The following is a 16,726-nucleotide window of genomic DNA, read 5'->3' as shown; positions in this document are numbered from 1 at the left end:
GAGGTTGAAGCCTCTTTGTGTTGATATTTCCAATAATTTATAGAAATGGTCCCTGAATTATCAATAAATGTCAAAATAACTAAGAAAAAAGAGGGGAAATCTCGTCATTTTACACCTATTTAACGGAGCATCTTGGACGGAGTTAGCCCTAGGGATCACCATTGCAACTTTTGGAAAGTACATGAACAACTATGTAAAAAATCCAATAGTAGGACCAAATGTGTGAATTTGGTAAAACCATAGGGACCAAATGTGTAATTTATTCTAAGTTTTTTATAACATACATGGATGTCGACTAGTATGAGACATCATGTAAGCGAAGGATGCTATTTTTTATATTTCGTAAGAATACAGATACATTATATATAATAAAATTAATAAAAAATAAATTTTGATCGGATATTTGTGCATTTAAAACTCTCTTTAAAAGCTAAAACCGGTTCGCCGTGAGCTGGTGTCTGCCGGAGTTATCTCATCTCCATTCTCCATCTCCCTTCCCTTTCATTCCTCCCTGTAATCACACACACTCTCTCTCTCTCTCTCTCTCTCTCTCTCACACACACACACACACACACATACATTCTTTTAAATCACGAGATCCTCTCCCTTTCTTCCATGGCTCTCTCTGGTGTATCACTATCCCATCCTCGGTGGTTGTATTTTAATGGCTATCACCCACATTTCTAACATCACCACTTTTACATACTTCCTCTCTCTGCTCTGCTGCTTTTAATTCTAAAGAGAGGAAGAGAATCAGGCTGAAAATGGCGCATTCCGTTAAGCGAATATCCGATAGCCCAAAATCAGTTACATTCGACGTCGGCAATACCAACAAACCCGACTCTCGTGAACTCAATTTTGGTTCACCTATTTCGCCCTTAAGACCTGGACCAGCGGCTAGCAGTAGCTCGAGTTCATCCGGGTCAGTATCAGGTCGGAATGAAAATAGAATTCACTTTCGATCAGCTTCTAGAAGGGCAGATTCAGGTGGTAGGATTAAAAACCACTCCGGCGAGTTGTCGGTGAATAGTTCTCCGAAAGCTTCAGCAGGTGGAGGTGCCTCATCTTCATCAAAAAAATCGGGTCACACCCGGTCAAATTCCTGTGGAGGAACTGGCGGCCACCCACCAATCAACTCTGGTGGAAGCTCCGCTACTTCTCCGGCCACGAATGTACTTCCAACCGGCAACATTTGCCCGACGGGGAAGATATTAAAGACGGGTATGATGACATCCCGGAGCTCCAAATCAGACGTATTAAGTCTCGGAACCAGCAACTACGGCCATGGCAGCATATTACGAGGCGGCTCCACCACTAAGCCGACCGGAACTGAACCCCCTGTTTCGATTATTTCAAATTCCAATACTTCAAGGAGATTATCGATGGACCCTGAAAAGCTGAGAAAGGTAGGAAACGAACACTACAAAAGGGGAAACATCAAAGACGCCCTGAGTTACTACGATCGCGCGATAGCGATCTCGCCGGAAAAACCTGCCTACCGTTGTAACCGTGGAGCCGCATTGATGGGTCTGAACAGGTTGAATGAGGCTGCGAAAGAATATGAAGAAGCCCTTAAAATCGATTCTGGATACATGAGAGCTCATCGTCGTTTAGGATCTCTTCTTATTAGGTGAGAATTTAAAAACAATCAATCATTTTCATTATGCGTAAATTATCAAGAAAGTTCTCCTCTTATCTCCATTATTACTCACTAATACTATTGTACTTTTTCTTGTTTAAACTCAAAATTCGCCTAATATAGAATATGATTGAATATTTGAATCACATTAATTACAAACAAAAAACATAAATTCTCAAAAATCTTGAAATTGTTAGTAAATTAAAGTTCTCATGACATCCACATCCTCCCTTTGTTCTGTGAATGTCTTTACAGTTGTTCAATTAGTTTCTATTATTGGTTTTTTGCATAAATCTGGATTAAAGTTTAATTCTGTAAAAGGATGCTGCTTTTTTCTTTGGTGGGGTTGCTTTAGATTTTGATGTATGTATATATGTCATAATCTTGATAATGGGTGTTGTTATTTAATGTTTTCCCATTGTGACCTTATGTTATTCTTGATCATGAATTCATGAAAATGAGTCGGTAGTGAATTAATGATTAATTTCTAAAAAGGTTAGCGCTTTAGGAAAGCCTCTTTTTATAGTAATGACTTTCTATTTTTACTCGTTCTTTCTATATTAATTAATTAATGACTTTCTATCTTTAACTCGTTCTTAGTAAAAAAAAACAACTGATTAAGTCGAAGAAACACTGTGTATATAGCTTACAAGATTAACTATAACTGTCTACATTAAGTTCAATAAGTCAAAATTAAACAACACATAAAAAAAAGAATCTGATTTATATAAGCAATAATGACAGTTTAGGGCAAGTGGAAAATGCAAGGAGACATCTTTATTTTCCAGGGTTCCAAGCAGATCCAAATGAGCTCAAGAAATTACAAGAAGTTGAAAAACACTTAAATAAGTGCACAAATTATAGAAAAGTTTGCGATTGGGGTAATGTTTTAAATGAATGTGATGCTGCAATTGATTCTGGAGCCGATTCTTGTCTTCAGGTAATTAAAAAAAAAGGAATTACTTTTGAATAAAATTATTAATCTTAAATTTATGTTTGGATGTTGAAACTGAATGTGTTTGAAATCGAATTGACAGCTATTTGCATGTAAAGCAGAAGCATTGTTGAAGGTGCATCGATTATATGATGCTGATGTCAGCATGTCTTATGTGGCTACATTTGAAGCATCTTGTAGTCTTTCGTGTCCCCAAGAAAACTTCTTTGGGATGCATCCGGAAGCATACCTTTTGTTTGTTCGTGCTCAAATCGGCATGGCAATGGGAAGGTACTTCCGCGTTTCTTAGTAGGGGCAAAATTGTAAAAACAAAACTATAACCAAATATTTACACAGAAGGGGCAAAATTAGGAATTCGGTCCAGGGTCAAAATCTTTTCTTATGTCAAAAGTCTCCTATAGAAGTAGCTTGTTCTAACCTCCACCTTATCCCACAACCATGTGGGAATTTGGGTATAATAAAAAGTTTATAAAGTAGGGGCAAAATTGGAAATTAGGTATAATCAAATATTTACGCACCAGGGGCAAAATTGAGAATTGAGTCGATGGTCAAAATCTTTTCTTGTGTTAGAGGTCTCAGTAGCTTGTTCTAACTCCCACCTTATCCCACTACCATGTGGAAATGGGGGTATAGTAAATTTTTTACAAAGTAGGGGCAAAATTGGGAATAGGGTATAATCAAATATTCACACACTAGGGACAAAATTGGGAATTGGGTCGAGGGTCGAAATCTTTTCTTGTGTTAGAGGTCTCCTATGGAAGTAGCTTGTTCTAACCCCTACCTTGTCCCCACTACTATGTGGTAATTTGGATATAATAAATTTTTTACAAAGTAGGGGCAAAATTGGAATAGGTTATAATCAAATATTCACACACTAGGGGCAAAATTGGGAATTGGTCGGAGTGACAAGATCTTTTTCTATGCCGAGGTAGCTAGCCTCTCTGACCCTATTATGGGTACTCAGTATAGTGTTGTAGGGGCAAAAATGCAAAATTGTCATTGTAGGGGCAAACTTGTAAAATTGTCGTAACCATTTGTTTCTTTTTTTCTTGTTAAAGATTCGAGAACGCCGTTACAAGTATTGAAAAATCAGGACAAATTGACCCACGAAATGTCGAGATTGCCCTTCTTCTCCAAAACTTTAGGTCAGTGTCTAGGGCTCGGGCACGTGGGAATGATCTTTTTAAGTCAGAAAGATTCACGGAAGCTTGTTCGGCTTATGGCGAAGGGCTTCGGTTTGATCCTTTGAATCCGGTTCTTTATTGCAATCGGGCAGCTTGTTGGTTTAAACTCGGGCAGATGGAAAGATCTCTTGATGATTGTAATCAAGCGCTTCTTATTCATCAAAATTACACCAAAGCCCTTCTTCGTAGAGCTGCTACATATAGTAAGGTATACAACAATACTATTTTTTAGCCTCTATTAAGGGAATATCAACTTACTATATATCTTTTACCCATAATAGCAACGTATATTTTAGCCTCTATTAAGGGCTACCAATATTGTCAATGTACTTTGTTAAATATTGCTATTTTTGGTAAGGCAATGTAAGCAAGTTGCTATTATGGGTTATATATATATTGAGATTATTAGTAACACACGTACATACACTGTTATTATGGGTAAAGAAATGTAAGTATATTGGTATTAATATTATGAGTAAAGAAATGTAAATACATTGTGATTATGGGTAAAAAGTAAAATGTGTTCCTTATATTGGTAAAAAGGAGTAAAGTACGTTGCTATTTTTTTTTCCCAATTTGCCCTTGCAAGAACTAGTGATTTTAGAAGGAAAAAAGAAAGAAAGATAAGTATGAAGTTTTTTTACATCTACAATTTTCTTCATAGTGTGTACAAAATCACCCGTTTTTGCAAATCTTGTCTCTTTTTGCATTGTCACAACTAACAAGAACATTGGTTAATTTGCATTAATATTTGATAAGAGTATATTACATTGCTATTATATGTAGTTTTTGTGTTTTCAATTTGTGATCCTGAAAACTTCTTGATACAACAGCTTGACCAATGGGCTGAATCTGTGAAAGATTATGAAGTTTTGAGAAAAGAGCTTCCTAACAACAACGATGTAGCAGAATCTTTATTCCATGCTCAAATTGCTTTGAAAAAATCATGTGGTGAAGAAGTATATAACATGAAATTTGGGGGTGAAGTTGAGTTAATTACAAGTCTTGAACAGTTTAAATCTGCAGTTGCTTCAACCGGTTAGTTTTAGTAAATCTTTTATGCTATTAGTTATATTTTGATTCATCAATTTAAACTTGTATTAAATCTTGAAATTTATAAACCACAGGAACTTGTATTGTTCTTTTTGAATCATCATCCGATATACGATGCAAGCAGATGTCAACATTTGTAGACACGTTATGCTCCCGATATCCATCCATAATATTTCTCAAGGTAAACACTAATTTTTTTTTTTTTTTTTTGTTTTCTTTGAATTTTAGTTGTTTCATTAAAACCCCATCTTTTGAAACATAAACAACAGTAAAGGGTATCCTAAAGAATCAAAAAGTTTAAAACTTTTTCACTACTAAAGCTAAATTACAAGAGTGAGGCTATGTTTGAGAAAATGAAGACACATTTGGGGAAATGGAAGGAAAAAATAAAAGTAAATTTGTAAAAGGTTGAGACTTAATGGGTCTATTCTTTTTCTTTTCACATTATATACAATATGGACAATGTGTTTAATGGATAAGTGATGTGTAGGAAGTCTTTTATGAATAAAGACTGTTCCACTTTTAGACTGAATGAACTGTCTAGATGAGTGTAAATGGCCTTTTTACCCTTCTGTGTCTAGAAGGGATGCCTAATGAACAATGACTATTTACATTTGTGTAGAAACACGATCTTTGACTTTGAATGTTTACTAATCTAGACTAATTCATATTAAAAGGTTGATGTGGAAGAAACCCCACTAATTGCAAAAGCTGAAAATGTAAGTGTTGTGCCAACAATCAAGATTTACAAAAAGGGTAATCGAGCAAAAGAAATGGTATGCCCGAGTAAAGAAGCAGTGGAATCATCAGTCAAGCACTACAGTTCGTAAGATCTTGTGGATCAAAAAGATTTTCATATTCTATTGCATAAAAGGCATGATAATTTAACCATTAAAGCGCCAAATTTTAGAGTCGATGTGAAGAGGAAAAACTGGAAATGGGTAGGTTAGTTGGAGTTTTGTAGTAAAAATGTGTATTAATTTGTAAAACAACATTGTTATGTTGTTGAGTTTCATTCATTTATGGGGTATTATAAGTGGGATGTGTAGATGTATATGTATGTGAAGATGGTGATACAAACAACAAAATATTGCAACTTGGGGGGGGGGGGGGGGGGGGATAGGGTTGTGGGGATTATTTGTATGCGGTGATATTTTAGAGTTTTTGATTTCATCAATGGAAATAACTTCTTCATCTTAATTGCATTCTAAACAACAATATACAAATCCTATAAGAATAGGATAAAGGAAGAGGTAAAATGCAGACAATTGAACTTGGAGTTGAGGGTAGAGAGACAACTTCTACTAATGTGTCTCTTCCAAAAAAAACTTCTACTAATGATGTCCTTAGTAAGACGTGAACAAACTGATGATCTATGCCATGAAAAAAATACGAGTTTGAGATAAACGATTCAAGGTTCTCCGACTTTATAATTGACTCTGGTTATATATATATATATATATATATATATATATATATATATATATATATATATATATATACTTGTACATGGACATTGTAAGATCCATTCCTGGTTCGATCGGCTAAAGACTTTGAGATTTAGAGAATGAGGTTTTGGGAAAAACCTTATGTCACAGTGCATTTTCTTGGTGTCCACGGCACAGCCACACCAATTAAATGAAGATTACATTTGTTTGATGTCTGCGACGCGATGCTGGTTTGGCCTGCGGTGCGGTGGCTGCCACATCCTAAAACCCTAGGTCTTGGGCCTTGGGTCCTATTTAACAAATGTTTGTTTAGGGTTTGCTCATTTCCTCCAACCTCTTCCTTCAGAAAACCCTAGCCTCTTTTTACTCCTTTCTTCCTTCTTTGATGATTTTAGTGTCTTGGGAAGCCTTGTTGTGAAGATTCAAGAGTTGTTGTTCTTAGCTTTGACCCAAGATTCATCATCTTTCTTGATCTATTTTGGACCTCTATAAGTCTTCAAGGTTACAACTTTATGCTTATAGTTTAATGGATCTTGGTTTATATTGTAAAACCCGGTTTCCAGATCGGATCTATTTAGGGCTTCAAGGAGTCAAGGGCATGGGTTTTGGGTAAAACCAAGGCTCACGACGTGACCATAGAAGGGTCACGACGTGAAGAGTAATTAAATGAAGATGATAAATTATTCTGAGCTCACGACGTGGACAGTAAGAGCTCACATCGTGAGATGCGCTGCAGCCCAAGCTCATGATCTTTTATGGGTTCCTTTGTATTTAAACCCCATAAACTTCATTTTAGGATTCCAAAACAGCCTCCTTCGTTCCTAAGCTCAGTAAAACCCTAACCCTATCCTCTCATCGTGATTCTTGAGCTTTTGGTGTGTTTTGGTGGTTTGAAGAAGAAGAGATCACCATTGAAGCATAGTTTTAGCATGGAAGTTCCATTTCCAACCTCTAGCTACACATCTGGACCATTATGAGTAACCAAGATCCAAGCTTTATGTTCCCTTATTGCTAGATCTAAGGTTTTATGCGTATTTATCCCCGACTTTAAGAGTTAGAGTGTTGGGACTCCATAAACTTGGCAACTTTATGGGTCCTTAGGGTCCCTTGGTGCTTGCATGTTATGGATCTGAGTTTTTGGAGGATGTTTGAGTTCATGCTTGCGAATTTATCTCCTTTTCTTCATGAATGACATAGCTTGAGCTCAAATCTTGTATTGGACATACAAGACCTTAAAGCATCAGTTTTTATGATCCTAAGAGTGTTAGGAAGCCTCCTGGAAAAGATGGGTTAGTGGCTTAATGGATTAAAAAGTTTTTGGATCAAAATAGCATGTAGAATGATATCACGACGTGAGGATATGCCTGTCACGTCGTGAGGATTATGAGACTCGACTGTTTTGTCTTGTAGTGGCTCACGACATGAGCCATAGATGGTCACGTCGTGAGGGTCTGTGTACTGTTGACTTTTGTTGACCATTGAATTTTTGACAAAGTTTGACTTCGGGTCAAACTTGAGGGTTTTGGGCTATTGATTGAGATTCTATCTGGTTCTGGTGTTATTGGATTCGCTGGAGCAGGCAGTGTTGAAAAGGGATCGTATCACAGTGTTTCAGAGTTCTTCAATTCAGGTGAGTTTTGCGTCATTGTACCCGTGGGTCGAAGGCACCAATGTCGGCCCACTAGTTTTGGTTATCTTTAGTAGAGGGATGCCATAGAGATTGTATATAGTCATGTAGGATAGACTGAGGACTCTTGATCTAGGATTTCTTGCTTGTTCCTTGTTTGGTTTTGGTTCTAGAGTAGGATCACATGTCTGGGTGTCTATCTCACCTCTGAGTATATACGGTTATGTATTCCTTGGATTGTTGGTATTTGGTATGTTGCTATGTTGTAGGGATCTGTTAGATTTGTATCCTGGTATATAAGATGTTGTTATGTTGTAGTGATATGTTAGATCTGTATCCTTGTATATAGGATGTCGCTATGTGGTAGTGATCTGTATATCTGTATGCTTTACCTGTACTTGCTGATTATCATCTAGTGGAGTGCCCTAGGGATTGTATGTGGTCATGTAGGACAGCTTGAGACCTCTTGATCTAAGCTTTCTTGCTTGTTCCTTGTTTGTTTGTGGCTCTAGAGTAGGATCATCTGTTCGGGTGACTATCTTACATCTGGTTACTTATGGTCACACACTTCATGGATGGTAGCTGGTAGCGGGAAAGTGTGCGATGTGAGGACTAGTAGGTGGTAGTGAGTTGTATCATTGATGTTTTCCTATATTATGTGCCTACTTGATCCTTGTTTGTTTATATGTCGACATATGGTAGTAGTGGGTGGAGGCAGTCTTGTTGTGTGCTATAGGCCAAGATACCTGATGCGGGCCAACTATAAGTTGTTGGCACGGAGGCTCGGGATGAGCGGTTGGGTGAGGCGGTATGCCAACAGATCCTGGGCATTCCAGTTTGATGGCCATTATGTATGCTTGTATGTTTATCGTATGTGGTATTTTTGGGGAACCTCACTAAGCTTTGTGCTTACTCAGTTATTTATTGTTTCAGGTATCATCGGTCGTCATGGGAAGGCGAAGAAGTGACTTTACACATTCATCAGCACCAATAAAGATTTTGTGCTTTAATATTACTCTGATTTTCAATAAATGTATTTGGGAATAAACGGTTTTCTTCATAATGGGTTGATAACTGGGAAGTTTTACTTAAATAAAATGAAAATTTTTTGTTGTGAAAATGGGACGTTACAAGTTGGTATTAGAGCCCTGGTTTGAGCGAGTTGGAGGAACACTTTTGTAAATCCAGTCTCAAACTAGGATCCGAGAGTTTTTTCAAAATGTTTTTGAAAAAGAATTTATAATAAAAGGGTTAGGTTAGGGATATGGGCTCCGTCTCTTGTCATGTTCTTTTTTATTGTTGGTTTGGGATCGGGAATGTGGACCTTGACTTAACTTTGGTTTTTCAAGAAGATGTGGTGTGTGCAGTCAGCCAGATCCCGAACAAGAGAGTGGTTCCTAAAATACCCATACTTGTTATAAGCACTGAGTTCTTGATTTTGTTGATATGTGAACTATTAGGAAGCATGCTAGTGGATAATATAGGGTTCTTATAGGAACCGTTGGATATAAGTTCCTGATTTCTATGATGCCTTATGATATAGGGAATTGCTTGCTATAAGCTACTTGATTGTGTGATTGCTACGTGTATGTTGATTAGTTGTATATGGTCGGGATTAAATAGCGTTAGAATGATCGACTTGGCCTTCATGTTTCTTGTTTGGTTGTGGATTTAGGGCAGATTTGATTATTCGACAGTTTATCTGACCCCGTATTGTGTATAACAAGCATGCACAAAAGCATCCAGTGGTGTGGAAGCGAGGGAAATCCTAGGAATAGTGCCTAGGAATTTAGTTATAGCTCGTAGGAGAAGTAGGTATTAGCATACCTAGGGGTGGTTTAGTGTAGTAACTTAGGACCCTGGGATGAATTCTAAATCGACTACGGATAGGTGTGGAAGGTAGTATGGGCCCGTACTACTGAGAGCACAGGATCCATATGAGATTCACAAGGAATTTCAAGGTTACTTAAGGAACTAATAGGAGTGTGGCCTAGTGTGTTGAGCATTATGTTTTGATGTTTGATCTTTCTATGGTGTATTTAAGTATGACGTCTATTGAAGGTTTAGGATCAGGACCTGGCAACACTGGGATAGCAGGTCTGAGTGAGGAGGAGATCCATGGGATCATTGTTGCAGAGGCGATCAAGGAGGCGACTCCGGGTTTGTTTGGGTTGGTCAAGACTATGTTGATCGAGGAGTTTTACCAGCGCTATGCTGCCATCACGCAGATAGCTACTGCCACCATCACGCAGATAGCTACTGTCACAGCCACAAAAATCGTCACCATTACGAGATCTCAATGAGGCGAGACGATGTTGTACCGGGAGTTCAGTTATACGAAGCCTCCAGAGTTCAGAGGCGACAGGGACCCGATCATCGCTTCAAGGTGGATTTTTGATGTGGAGGGATGTTTCTTCATGTGTTCATGTCCTGAAGGCCAGAAGGTGAATTTTGCACCGAATCTTCTTCGTTGGGGTGCGAAGGATTGGTGGGAGTTTGTGACCCAGGGATTTTCGTAATCCGAGCGAGCCGCAATGATGTCGGAGCAGTTTCTGGACATGTTCCAGGCGGAGTATATTCCTCTTGTGGAGCGGGAACGACTGGCTCAGGAGTACCCAGATCTGAGACAGACGACCGAGTCGGTGACGGAAATCACCAAGATGTTCATTGAGAGGGCTTTGTTGAGTCCTAAGTTCGCTGCTTCAGAGCAGACTCATATGACTCGGTACTGGAGCATGCCCAAGACGGATATTTGGCAGCTTGTGTCTACCCTGCAATATAGTACCCTCGCTGAGCTCCAGGATGTCGCGCGGAAGGTAAGAGATTGAGATAGAGACCCAGGTGAGGGAGCAACGTCAGGCTCCGGTTCAGTTCCTGCCTGCAGCGAAGCGATTCAAGTCCGCCGGCCGGAGTTCGGGATCAGTTGAGGGGAGGTGCATATCCTTTGTATGTCACATGTGTGGCGAGGAGGGCCATTTTGGTAGAGATTGCAAGCGGAGTGTGCAAGTTTGTTTCCATTGTGACCAGGAAGGCCACATCAGAGCTCGTTGTCCTTTTCTCGTTTTCGGTGAGGTGTTGGAACCTACACCCTTAGCTTGGCAGTTACCCGACGGTCGTCATGGGACGGCCGGAGTCCCGGATACCGAGATTTGAGTTAGCAGTTCTTCTATTTATCAATTGCTGCAGCAGTGGTATTTATCTATAATTCTTGTTTGTGTTTCAAAGTTTAGTTGTAATGTTGAATGACCAGTTGAATGGAATTATCTTATTTAACTCTGTTTAATTTAATTCATGTTATGCCTGGATTAATTATCCTTGTCCTCGATTGTATGCGAGTTGGAATTTGTGAATGTTGTGTGGGTTTAGATTCTCATGTGTATGTGGTTACCAGTGGTTGGGATCAACTGATGGAGATCAAGTTAGTCATAGTATCGAAGGATTGTAAAGTTGTCAGACTCTAGCATATCTCAAGTGGGGGAGAGTGGGACCTCGTAGCAGGAAAACCTTGTGCCAAGGTTCGGTTCTTAGTCGAATTTCTCCATGTTCAAGACTTTTGCGCAACTGTTGAATCTTCTAGTTTCGCGTCAAGATCATCGTCAGTTCTTGGATTTCCCTTCAATTTGTATTATTTTTAGTTGTGACATCATATGTAGGGCGTGCTTGTGCTTTAGACTCTAGGGTGTTAGGATCCCAGTTTGAGGGATGCGATAAGGGCTTCATTGTCTGTTCTTGTTTGATTAGGGTTTGGAGGTCTGACTCATGGCCCGAAGACCTAGTAGGATCCGTTAAGTCTTTTTGAGCCGAGTTTTGTTGTTGGTTAGCGGATCGGGGGTAGGCCCGAGTGCTGTTGTCGGTTAAGGGATCGGAGGTAAGCCCGAGTGCTGTTGTCAATTAGTGGATCAGGGGTGCGCCTGAGTGTTTTCAGTAGATAGATAAGAAGGACTGTCGGAGCCAAGTAGGAGCATGGTCTAGTTTTTTATGTGATCCTTGGGTTTCCTCATGTTGGTGCATTTTCATGCGGGGTTAGTATAGCGACAGTTGGCCAATTAGATTTAGGATTGATCAAATCTGTGGATTTTGGTCAGCATAATTGATGGAAATGATGGTTTAGCCTTGTTTGTTGGGTTTTGTAAAGATTTATCACTGATGTGTCAGTATGTGAGGTTGGTAGTTATGATGTGGGATGAAGTTCCTAATTCCGATATTGATGTGCGATGCAAGGCTGGGAGACCTTGGTTGGGTTAGGTTGGAAGTCTTGGGTAGCATGAGTGTCAAAGATTTTGAATTATGTTGAGCTCACGACGTGAGCAATAAGAGCTCACGACGTGAAATGCCTTGCAGCCCAAGCCCATGATATTTTAGGGTTTTCTTTGTATTTAAACCCCCAAAAACTTCATTTTAAGGTTCCAAAACAGCCTTCTTCGTTCCTAAGCTCATTAAAACCCTAACCCTAGCCTCTCATTGTGATTCTTGAGCTTTTGGTGGAGTTATGGTGGTTTGAAGAAGAAGAGATCACCAATGAAGCATAGTTTCAGCTTGGAGGTTCCATTTGCAACCTCTAGCTACACATCTAGACTATTGTGAGTAACCAAGATCCAAGCATTATGTTCCCTTATTGCTAGATCTAAGGTTTTATGCATATTTATCCATGACTTTAAGAGTTAGAGTGTTGGGACTCCATAAAGTTTGCAACTTTATGGGTCCTTAGGGTCTCTTGGTGCTTGCATGTTATGGATCTGAGTTTTTGGAGGATGATTGAGTTCATGCTTGAGAATTTTTCTCTTTTTCTTCATGAATGACGTAGTTTGAGCTCAAGTCTTGTATTGGACATACAAGACCTTAAAGCATTGATTTTTATGATCCTAGGAATGTTAGGAAACCTCCTAGAAAAGATGGGTTAGTGACTTAATGGGTTAAAAAGTTTTTGGATAAAAATGGCATTCAGACTGATATCACGATGTGAGGATATGCCTGTCACATCGTGAGGATTATGAGACTCGACTGTTTTTTCATGTAGTGGCTCATGACGTGAGCCATAGATGGTCACGTCGTGAGGGTATGTGGACTATTGACTTTTGTTGACCGTTGACTTTTTGACCAAGTTTGACTTTGGGTCAAACTTGAAGGTTTTGGGCTATTGATTAAGATTCTATCTGGTGCTGGTGTTATTGGATTCGCAGAAGCAAGCAGTGCTGAAAGGGGATCGTATCGCAGTGTTTCAGAGTTCTTCGATTCAGGTGAGTTTTCCCTCATTGTACGCGTGGGTCGAAGGCACCAATGCTGGCCCACTAGTTTTAGTTATCTTTAGTAGATGGATGTCATAGGGACTATATATAGTCATGTAGGATAGACTGAGTGTGAAATCCCCAAATTCACGTTTATTTTAAAAAATTTATTTATGCTTATTTGAAAATCAGAGTATTCATTTTAAAGAATAATGTTGTGGAATTTGTTCCCAGAAAACATGATAAATATATTATCAAAGCATTTCCGAAGAAATGTATTTTGTTTATATTAAAACTTTGGGATGTCATCGTCAATACAGAAACATAAACATAAACATACCTTATTTACACTAGTGATTTACATCTCCTTTAATCTGTCAGTGTAATGTAGCTTCGTATCCATACCTGTGATACAAATAAAGTGAGTGGGTCAGGTTGGGAAACCTGGTGAGTACATAGGGTTTTCAACCCACAATGATAAAGTTATTATGTTTCATCATCTAACAATTAACCCAATTACCCATACCCATTATCTTCTTTATTCTTAAGTATCTTCCCTAAGAATCATCTATTCCTCAATATTTATTCCTAAGTATTGACCTAAGGAATAGGCACAAACTTCATCGCTGCCAAGGTTTATATAACAAGCACTAAGTCCAGAGCTGCCGATGTTATTTGTTAGGCACTAAGTCCATAGCTGTCAGGGTTTATCTCTTTTATTAACCGTATTATTTTAGGGAGTCCACCCACAATACATGTCAATGGGTTTTTAGAGTACATCTGATGAACATATCGTTCACAACATGTAACACCATAAATTTTCAAACAAATTTTTCATTTTATAATCGCATACTTTTCATAACATATTGTATAAAATCTCATTTATTCAAATTACAAAACACAACTCCATTTATAATCCAGGATCCTCAAAACATAACTCTTTCTCTGATGTGTACAATCAAGCCGGTGCCGTCCCGCGATCCTCTGAGGTACTTGAAATACATATCACATAACATGGTAAGCACGAAGCTTAATGAGTTCCCCAAAATACCACATTCACGTATTAGCCTCTAGAGGCTATAGCATCGCATGACCTTCTGGTCAATGTGTCTCAGTGGGACCTTCCGGTCCACCAACTCTGGTAGACCTTCCGGTCCTACTCTATCGACCTTCCGGTCCTAACTCTGTAGACCTTCCGGTCCTACTCTATCGACCTTCCGGTCCAAACTCTGCTGACCTTCCGGTCCAAACTCTGTTGATCTTCCGATCCAAACTCTGTTGGTCTTCCGATCCAAACTCTGTAAGCTCATGACATAGCATATACGTATCACATAGATAACATACATCAACCTCTGTTGACCTTCCAGTCCAAACTCTACAAGCTCAGGACATAGCATATACATATCATATAGATAACATTCATCAAACTCTGTTGACCTTCCGGTCCAAACTCTACAAGCTCAGGACATAGCATATACATATCACATAGCTAACATACATCTCATAACCCTTATAACCACATAAGACCTTCCGGTCACACATAATTACCACTCTAGGTAAAGTATAGTGAGAAGACTTACCTCGTATGATGTCTAGTAAACTCTCGTGCTCGATATCCCCGATCTAGCCTCCGCCTATCAAAATGATAATATCTCTAATCAATACTCTCTTTATATCCTCATCTTCTAAAGAATGGGTAGAAGACCATTCTACCCCTCCATAGCCTCTCTTGAATCAGTTTGACCAAACCTTAAGGTCAACTGAAATCAACTCCAGTCAACGGTCTAACTTTGACCAGACTCGCCGAGTACACACAGGTGACTCGACGAGTCCATGCATGTCCTCAGACTCCTCCTAAGGCCCCACTCGACTCATCGAGTTAACCTCTCACTCGACGGGTTTCCACTGATCACGAATCGCGGGGCAACACGATCCGACTCGTCGAGTCCTCTCATGGACTTGGCGAGTTTCCTCCATGGCAACACTCATTTGACCATCTGAGGTCAGATCTGTTTCTCTAGCTTATAGATCTAGCCTTCTAGCACCCAAAATCCACGTAAAGGTCCAATCTTGATGACCATGCATGGCATATTTCGCTCAATATTCCATTTAGACTCCATTAAAGCTTCCTAACCTCAAAACCGCATGGTTACACAACAATGGCTTTCTACTTTCTGACTTTTTGGACCTTACAAGGTCCAGATTTATGCTACCAGCTCACAAGAGGGGTTTGATGCAATCAAACCCCCACCAAGAAGATAATACAAGCCCTAATCCTCAAAAGAAAGATCTACACAACTAGGGAAGAAAAGGGATCCAAATTGATACCTCCAACTGATGCTCCTAGGTTGTAAATCGCGGATCTACAACCTCATCTGGCCCCTTTAGCTTGAAACCTCCTTCTTCCTTGCAAACCATCCACCAAGAAGCTCAAAATGGCTCTCTCTCTGGCCCAAAGCGCTAAGGACTCGTTTAGGGTTCTCTCTTCTGAAAGGTAGCCACAATAGGAGGCCTTAAGTGCCTTTAAATAGGCCCAGGCCTGAGAGCATTAAGGTTTCTGCCAACAGTGCTGACTCGGCGAGTCATCTCTCCGACTGGTCGAGTCCATTCATTAACCACGTCACCAAGTCGCGACCCTACTCGACGAGTTGAGGCACCGACTCGCCGAGTCCCTCCAAAGTCCTTGAATTCATACTCAAAAAAATATACCTGGTAAACCGGATGTTACACAACACCTACAGGTTGCGAGTCTGCTAGTGTTCCACTGGATTGTCTAGAATAGTTCGTGGTAGTCATATATACTCTGCTAGATGACTGGGTCATCGCTTGGGTCAAGGCTTCTCATCGTTAAGGTCAAGGCTTCTCATCATCTTTCACCTCTCATCATCTATATCATCTTTAACCTCTCAATATCTATATGATCTTTCATCTACCAATATTTACCCATCATAATTATAGGTATAAAATACGTATACATTTTAAATCGAATAAAACATGTATATTTTGTTCATCCAGCATAGATATCAAGAACACAGATAATATGCACACATAGCATGTACTTTATATTAAATACGTCATATCTATGTGTAAGATGAAAATAACTATGCACTCACTTGTTAAAGTGGTGATTCCAAACTCGGACAGCGCTTCGCTTCTAACAATTCTATTTTCCTTCGGCAAAACCTAGTATCATTGCCGCTACATTTTAATCTAATATTTATTGCAACTATTTACGAGCGATATTTTTTTTTATAAATGTTAAACAATACTTTTCAAATACTATGTACAGTCAGGGGCTAGACATGAAACACCAGAGGACAGGACCATTTTGACATTTAAGCACTTCTGAAATCCAACAACCTTATACGGCCCTTCAAACCAGATTCCCCGTACCGCAAGTAGTTATTCCCCGTACCGCAAGTAGTTAAAAGATATTATAATCACACTTTGTATATTACATTTTATAATATATATATATATATAGTTTATAAGTTCATAATAAGAATATTGAACTTAAACATAAGCTATACTTAAAGTAGGAGAAGCATAACTCACTAGGAGGTTTAGCTAGGAACCGGGGGCTCTGCGGAGGCAT

The 16,726-nt window shown here is 39.2% G+C and overlaps 1 protein-coding gene across 1 annotated transcript; it reads left to right on the top strand.

Annotated features, from left to right (window-relative positions):
• Positions 1-426: 426 nt before the first annotated feature.
• Positions 427-5,932, top strand: LOC145136907 (TPR repeat-containing thioredoxin TTL1-like). Its single transcript, XM_079071015.1, has 7 exons — positions 427-1,630; positions 2,384-2,579; positions 2,677-2,864; positions 3,653-3,986; positions 4,612-4,816; positions 4,906-5,012; positions 5,509-5,932. The coding sequence occupies exons 1-7, from the start codon at positions 765-767 to the stop codon at positions 5,659-5,661; spliced, it is 2,049 nt and encodes a 682-aa protein (XP_078927141.1). The 5' UTR covers positions 427-764; the 3' UTR covers positions 5,662-5,932.
• The last annotated feature ends 10,794 nt before the right edge of the window (positions 5,933-16,726 follow it).

Source organism: Lactuca virosa, chromosome 9 (assembly GCF_052849685.1).
Source record: "Lactuca virosa cultivar CGN04683 chromosome 9, Lactuca_virosa_CGN04683_v6, whole genome shotgun sequence".
Taxonomy (NCBI): domain Eukaryota; kingdom Viridiplantae; phylum Streptophyta; class Magnoliopsida; order Asterales; family Asteraceae; genus Lactuca; species Lactuca virosa.
The sequence above is the reverse complement of the archived record's forward strand: the minus strand, read 5'-3'. Positions and strand labels throughout refer to the sequence as shown.